The following is a 7975-nucleotide window of genomic DNA, read 5'->3' as shown; positions in this document are numbered from 1 at the left end:
CATGCCATCAGAAACAACGGAGAGACCCTTTGGAGAGACTCCAGTAGAACCTGCATGTGCAACTCCAAGCCATCCTCCGTGTGATGACAATAACGGGGATGATGATGATGATTCCTACCATCAAGAAATGTTCAATCTTCCAGAGCACACCCCTTGCCACCCTCTGCATGATGCTGTTCAGCCAGTAATCTCTCCTCCTCCACAATCTCCACAGCACCTTCTTCTGTCCGCCATTATTGTCACCCCACCACCTCTGGCATAGGAAGTTGAAGTGGCGACACAGCCACAGGTCTCCTTCAAATCACTGATCGCCCTTCCGGTCAGAGAACGCCCAACTACCAGCCGCCAGAAGGCCATTTTTCTTTCATTTAAGAAAAGCGGTGAAACCTACAGCAAAGAAAACACTCAACCAAGCCACAACCAGTCAAGTCCATCAAGTCAACCAGGATCCATGTGCTATCTGCCAGCATTCTTATGGCGACTCAAAAGACCCTAAGTCCACAGAGGAGTGGGTTTCTTGTGCAGTCTGTTCCCATTGGTTTCATGAATTCTGTGCAGAGGACAATGGGGGGATTGATGACGACATTGCCTAACATGCAAAGCTTGCCTGTTTCCAGAAATGTAGCGACTTATTAACTTCTGCGGGCCATTTTTTATCTGCTGTTGTTTTTATCTGCTGTTGTTTGTTATATTGTAATAGGCCTATGCAATATTTTATATATTTACCTTCAAATATACTTATATACATGAGTTTATAATAAATGCATCAAAACCATCATATTGTTTTATTTGCTTGATGATGTAGAAGGATTATTATTATAATAATAGAGAATAACAAATATAATGTAAAAAGAAATATGGAATACTATTAACACTATTATTACAAAAGGACTTAACAAATTGAATTATCCGGAAAACTTCAAGGACAATAACATGACGTTGACAAATATGAATGTGGTGGTTGACAGATTCAACGATTTCTTTGTAAATGTGGGCCCTAAACTGGCCAAATATATAAAGTACACAGGATGAAATACTCTGTGATGGACCATGTGGATAAAAACCATAGACTGTATATTATTATTTTTCTGTATTGTAATAATACTGTGTTAAAAAAAAAGACCCATCTGAGAATGGCAATACCTCCGAATGATACCGAGACTGACCTGTGAGAGGCAGCAATGTACTGCAAGGCATCTAGTCCGTCAGAAAGCTAGAAGAAGAAGAAAGAAAACGAAGAAGAAGACAGCTCATGTAGGTATTGCAACAAATGAAAAGGTTGATAAGTTGGCCAAGGAAGCTGCTCAAAAGGAAATCATAGATGTCAACATTAATCTATCTAAGGCGGAGGGTAAAAGTATTGTGTGGCAGGGAACAATTTTAAAATGGCAGCAGCTCTGGGAGCAAGAAAACAAAGGGAGGCATCTATTCTCAGTATCTAGGAAAGTAACTGACTCAGTTAATGTTTGTAAAAGAGGGGAGGGTAGACTTAAGAAAGAGGTTTTTATTTCTAGAATGAGGATTGATCACACGTTGCTGAACAGCACTTTATTTCTTTTAGGAAAACACCAGAGTGGCTTGTGTTCATGTCAGGAACCTGAGACAGTGCATCATGTTTTGATTTCTTGTAGAAATTATGACCGACAAAGACAAGATCTGCTCAGAGAATTACGAGAAATTGGTTTGGAAGAAGTATCTCTGAAAAGTATTTTAGAAGTAGGGTCAAGCCGGAGGGGAAAACGTTGTTTGTTAAAATGTTTGATAGTCACTGGGCTGTATAACAGGATATACTGCACTACGGTTCTAGTTCCATAGATGGCAGCAATGCAACTTTTTGGATGCTGGCTGCCGTAAAATCCCGAAGAAGAAGAAGAAGAAGAAGAAGAAGAAGAAGAAGAAGAATGATGATGATGATGATGATGATGATATGACAAAATGGCGGAATGTGAAAACACCAACGATGTTTCAATTGCAGAGCCTTCTAAATTATGTGACTTGCTAGATCGTGGGTGGAAGATATTTGAGGAGGTAGACATTGCAAACGAACCACTTGGCTCTACCAGTATCCAGGTCAAAGTTAAACGTGGTATCAGTATGTTGGAAGAAGCGTCTAGAATGGTGGCCCAGCTCGACCTGTTTAGCCGCAATGAAGAGCTTGAGGAGATAGCCACGGCCGACCTGAAATACCTGCTGCTGCCTGCTCTAGTAGGAGCTCTGACCATGAAGCAGACCAGCCGAGACAAACGACTAGAGATAGTCCAAACAGCCCGGGCTTACTTTATGGATTTTTTGAAGAGGTGTAAAGAGTATAACACATCACAGTTTGAACTGCCAAATTCGACAAATGAAAGCACAAGTCCTGACGAAGAATCAAAAAATGGAAACTTAACAGCCAAGGTAAGTGGTAAATTGCTTCTTAAGAGAAGTGATGTGTATGTTCAAATGTACCATACTTGCAGGTTGCTACGTTTTTCAACAGTAACGAGTAACGTTAAATTAAATGCATAACGTTAAGTGTCAAAATGTAGAATCTGTATAACATAAAGTTAACTGATCAGTTTGAATGAACCAGAAGCAGTATTAATGGTTTGCATCAGTAGTTTCAATGGTAGTTGCTAGGGCTGCACGATATGAGGAAAATATTTAATTGCGATTATTTTGACTGATTCACGATATTGGAGGAAATGGTAATTTTTGTATCATTCTCATTTCATTGAAATATATATTTATATTAGGACTTTGACTTTTGTCCAAAAATCATATTCGAAGTTCGTTTGTTTATTAATATTCGAATATTTGTTAATATTTTGACAAGAGACAATTACAATTTTCTAGGCCGATTCCGATTTTCTTTGAGTTAGGCCAGCCGATACCGATTTTAGCCGATTCCGATTTAATTTTTTCTAACCACTTTACAGCACACACAAATATTTATTTTCTGTCTTTTCTTTAATAGAACATTTTGCACAGAACATAGAAAAATTTTTGAACAGATAATGGATCACTATAAAATAGAACTATATAAATTACTCCTGGTGTGGGAAATTCACACACATCTAAAGTGCAATGTTAGAACAATTTCCTTCTTTTCACATCCGATATCCCAAAAAAAAAAAATGTGATTTTGGTTTTTGGTGTCGTCCCTCCACGCCCTACTTTTTCCTTCCATATTGCAAACTTGTTATCTTCTGCACACACGCTGAAGAATTTCCAAACACCTGACATGTTGCAGGTTAATTCACGAGGTTCCCTACATGTGCAAGAATAGCGCGGACACGCACGCGCGACACACGGAGACTGTGCTGTCGCGTCCGTGTGTGCGTGCGTCCTTGAAAACTGTAACGCGTATAACTTATGTTGTCAGTTAATTGTAGCATTGACCGGCATGAAATCGGCATATGTCAGACTGACCTGCCGGTCGCCGGTCATGGCCGAGCACGTGAAAACCGGCCAATTCCGGTCACCGGCCGGTCTATCGGTGCATCTCTAATTTTGACCATTAAATGCCTTCAGTAAGACTTATATTGGTATCCAACTTCGTATATGTTCTGTCCACCAGAGGGCAGTGTATCAGTCAATAGGCATGCAATGATGTTTTCAGAAGAAAAACACACTGCCACAACAGTTTTTTTTTATTAAAAGTCAGACCCTGGATTAAACACAAACAGTATGCTTTCAACAGGAAGTTTGGATATTTCACCGTAGCCTACGTAAGTGGTCTGATGTTTATACTTTTGCGCTGGTGTGTGCGTCGAGCCGCGTGTGTGGGGAGTGTGTGTTAGAGTAAGAGAGTGACGGTGATTACCGGTAGCTTCAGAGCGAGTAGCGACTCTAGAGTCATAGTGAGAGAAACAAAGTATCTCCCCTGTGCTTTGGCACTTGTACGTTACTACAAACTACACTTGGCTGAGTAACGCATACAGCCGCATTGACTAAAATACCGGTAGAACAATAATACTTTACATGAGTAATTCAGAAAAACAAAGTGTGAAAAAAAGCATGAATATATTGTTGAATCTGTTCAATTAAGTTGGTAGAAATGTACATTACAATGAACTTGAATTTTATTTTTTACTTTAATATTATATGAAAGGCACTTAGGAGATTATCCACACAAATTTTTCGCCGGCCTTTATTTGTCCGTGTTGACCACGTAAGTAAGTGTAACTTACAGCATAGTTTGAAAATGAATCGGTGACTCTAAATTATGATGTATGCTTCTTGTTCCAGTCAGTCCCCTGCCCATCAGACTTGGTTTCCATGGCAGCACAGAGACAAGCTAAGATCGAGCGATACCGTCAGAAGAAGGAGCTGGAAGCCAGACTGTCAGATGTACGGAGAGCTGTGGACAGTGGACAGGCCGACGATGAAGTCAGCAGAGATTTTTACCTTCTGAATGTTCGGAAATGGATCACTGTGTGTCTGGATGAAATAGAAAGCATTGACCAGGAGGTGGAGATACTCAAGAAGATAGATGGTCTGAAGCAGGGTGCTGCCAAGCAGCCACCTCAGCCAGTCAGGCCTCCCATGAAACCCTTTATTCTCACCAAGGATGCTGTACAGGTGAGACTGTGGGCCAGCTGGTTCTGAGCCAGCCGCATGAAGTAATTCATTGTCAAAACTAGCAAGAAGAGCTACTGGGGATGTCACTGTAAAAAAGAACAACTGATAAACATAATTTATCCAGCCAGGTTGACTAGGTCAAATTAGATGTCAGTGGCTACCTGTCCAGCAAAGATAGTAGCAACATTGTCCACCTTTCAAATGATGCCCCAAAGAGCATTTAGGTTCTAAACCAAGAGCAGAGCAGATGATGGAAGGTACTTTGATAGTTCAAAGACAAAACACAGTCTAACGTAGGGATTCAGACTGACATGCTTTTTCAGAAAGCTTGAAATCTCTGCAGCCATTGACGTAAAAGAAGAGTTGCTGACAATCATTAATGTTAACATATTACTCAGTGCATCCAGTTATAAATCAAGGAACATCTGTGTATGTATGTGTGTCTTTCAAAAGACTCTACATCATATGCAGCACGTTGTAAAGAAGACAAAAACAGAGACCTGGGGCAGCTTTAGGGGCAGGGCTTCACGGCTCTCAGTCTAGCATGTCTTTGCAGTGGGCTACCGGTGTCGTGCAAAAAAAGTCATCATCTGCCAAAAACTGATTGCTGTCTATCCTACTTAAATCTATAACATATCTTCCTCAGTTGTCCATCACCCGGCCAGCCAAATTTATTTTTTTTACAGATTGCTATATGCAGATTGTTTCCACTTTTTTGTGACATTTAAGAGTGACCAAGCTAACACTTACACACTCTCATTCAGTGGTGTGAATCTTAAACTGTGTATTTCGAACAGCTTAGTCTCAAAACAACGGGTGCCACAGACTTGGCTCCTGCCACAGTCTCGTCGATGCGTTGACTACTGATCGATGCCTCTCTGACGCCTCACTGGCAACTGCCTGACCATTGTCAGAGGATCTCGAGAGTAAAATATTAATTCTTGTTCAGAATTGAACCCCGCTTTACAGCATATGAGTCCGACCCAGTCATCCAATACAACTGATGTGTTACAGGAGAGAATGGACACATTTGCTGGCCCTCATTTATCAACCTAACATAGAAACCAGCGCAGATATGAGCGCAGAAATCATCTTACGACAGGCTTCACGTGTGATTCATGAAACGTTCGTATCACACCAATCGGAGCGTAAGAATGGTCGTACATTGATAAATGCAGCGGCTGGAAACGATCGTATTTTAAATTTCACGGCCCAATATATTCTCGGTTTTGAGGCCTCGCCCCTACAATTTACGACATGGCGAGACGTAATCCGGCTAAGAAGCGGAACTTTTCGAAGGTGTAGATTGAAACCCTGATATCTCAGGATTATATGCTGCACCGCAAGTCCACACTGACTCGAAAACTTGCGTATACGAGTTCAGACCAGACGTGAGATTTTATCGCAGCCTACGCTCACATTCAAATTGATAAATGCCTTGCTTTGCGTAGGAATCGGCATACGCCCGTCCTACGCCCATTTTAGGTCGTATGCACATTTCATAAATGAGCTAAAATGATGGGGACGTAGACAGAAAAAGCCATATCCAGTGTAAAAAAAACAATATTCCGCACATTTCATGTAGGCCTACATTTAATTATATAATGCTTCCACAAGTACTAACAAAGGAATATAAACGAAACCCATGTTAACGTTACTGCTTTTTATCAAAAACTGCAGGTTTCCTGTTTAGTTTTTGCCATAAAAAAACGATTTATGGCAGCTGACATACCCCTGGAGGATCTCGCTGTCTCTCCAATACACCTCTGTGGATAGGGGTTCATTAAAACCGTAGATTCCTATTAAATGTGGCAGGTACCAATCAAGGTACCGAGCAGTAGTACTGGTTGTATTATCTTTAACATACTGTGCAATAGTGTGTGATAAAATGTTTATTTCATTCACAGGCTCAAGTGTTCGGGGCTGGTTACCCCAGCCTCCCCACCATGACAGTAGATGATTGGTATGAACAGCGCAGAAATCAAGGAGTGCTGCCTGACCAGGCGATACCCAGAAAAGTCACTGTGGAGGACACTGATGCAAAGGAGAGGGAAGAAGAAGATAAAGAGAGAGAGGCTGAAAATGATGATGAGTCGTCTCTGCTTAAAGCCAGAAACTGGGATGACTGGAAAGACACTAATCGCAGAGGTTATGGAAACCGCCATAACATGGGCTAACTGATCCCAACACAGTGTGTGTCCAAATAGACCTGGCTCTGTCTGATCCTTAAGACTGTTGGTATGAGAAGGTCACCAAACCAAGATACACCACAGTATGCCAAACAAACATGTTGAGTTTACTGACACTACTAGCTGATTGTCAGTTATTTACAAGGCTAGATTCAACAATCCTCTGTGATGTCATGTTTTTCAGTGAGTATTAATAAAAATCTACAATTTGGCCACGATGCCAATGTTTATGCTTTGTAGTGTGTCAAACGCTATCATTGGAAAATAAAGAGACTGAACAAACCATGTAACAAGAAAATCAGTGTACAGAATCTGGTAAGAATCTAACCATTTATTTTTGAAAAAGTTTTATTCAAACAACTGGACAGTTTCTTTCCTTCTATAGTAGTGTGTTGTCATCAAGCTTAAAATGAAATACAAATATCAATGACCTGGGGCTGGTATTTCAAAAAGGTCGACATTATTATAGTATATTATAATATTTAGTTTGTTGGAACACTGATTTTGTTTTGGGATAGTTTGGTTTTAGTATTTAGTAGGCAAATTCCTTGCTGTAATAAATCCTTTTCTGGTTCTGATTATCAACTCAATGGTTTGTCTGTTAGGACAGATGAGCAAAGGCAGGAGTTCCAGTCGAAACTTTTATTAGAGGTTAGTTAACTGATTTGTCTGACAACAGAAACAAATTTATAACAAAGGACATTAAACATAATTCTTAATTTTGCTAATCAATAATCCAACTAAGGCAATTTAACTTCCAACACAATTACTGTGTAAACCTAGGCATGACAAAATAACTTTCCTCTATTGAAACTTAGTCAATACAGCAAATAAATTATAAAATATGAAAACTGCTATGAATGCATTTAAACCATAGAAAAATACATATCATACACTCATCTTAAACTATTGGAGGGATGAGGCATCCACAAAAGGCCAGCCAGCATCTTTGTTCCCAAAAGCGCTTGCCTATGCTTCCTGGATGGGCAGAGCCACAAAGTAAATAGAGACAGCCAGCTCATCTGAGAAGCAGGTATAGGAAGGTTTGAGTGGGAGGCATGGATGTATAATAAGACCTGGATACAGCGTTCGAGGCGGAGCCCGGTCATTACTGTGGCTGGATCTCACTTGCCTTATTTGATAGCCGTCTCAAAGCTCATTCCTGCCCCAAGGAGCGAGCATCGAGGAGGGATCACCGAGGAGCTATAAGCGAGGACACACAA

At 40.6% G+C, this 7975-nt stretch overlaps 1 protein-coding gene across 2 annotated transcripts; it reads left to right on the top strand.

The window, feature by feature from the left end:
* The first annotated feature begins 1229 nt into the window (after positions 1–1229).
* igbp1 (immunoglobulin (CD79A) binding protein 1) lies at positions 1230–6970 on the top strand. 2 transcript variants are annotated; one of them, XM_078261059.1, is made up of 4 exons: positions 1230–1254; positions 1808–2397; positions 4231–4563; positions 6471–6970. In XM_078261059.1, exons 2-4 carry the CDS (start codon positions 1936–1938, stop codon positions 6738–6740), a joined length of 1065 nt encoding a protein of 354 aa, XP_078117185.1. In that variant the 5' UTR covers positions 1230–1254; positions 1808–1935; the 3' UTR covers positions 6741–6970. The 2 variants fall into 2 exon arrangements, with proteins under 2 accessions (XP_078117185.1, XP_078117184.1); XM_078261058.1 differs by lacking the exon at positions 1230–1254 and having other exon boundaries at positions 1328–2397.
* Positions 6971–7975: the final 1005 nt, after the last annotated feature.

Source organism: Sander vitreus, chromosome 10 (assembly GCF_031162955.1).
Source record: "Sander vitreus isolate 19-12246 chromosome 10, sanVit1, whole genome shotgun sequence".
Taxonomy (NCBI): Eukaryota; Metazoa; Chordata; class Actinopteri; order Perciformes; family Percidae; genus Sander; species Sander vitreus.
Note: the sequence above shows the minus strand (reverse complement) of the source record. Positions and strands in the feature narration are given on the sequence as shown.

Bases quoted from the DNA above. Each gene is read 5' to 3' on its own strand.
- igbp1 (XM_078261059.1), top strand. From the start codon at position 1,936: ATGGCGGAATGTGAAAACACCAACGATGTTTCAATTGCAGAGCCTTCT. The intron at 2,398-4,230 runs GTAAGTGGTAAA...TTCTTGTTCCAG, and splicing joins ATGGAAACTTAACAGCCAAG to TCAGTCCCCTGCCCATCAGA. The intron at 4,564-6,470 runs GTGAGACTGTGG...TTTCATTCACAG, and splicing joins TCACCAAGGATGCTGTACAG to GCTCAAGTGTTCGGGGCTGG.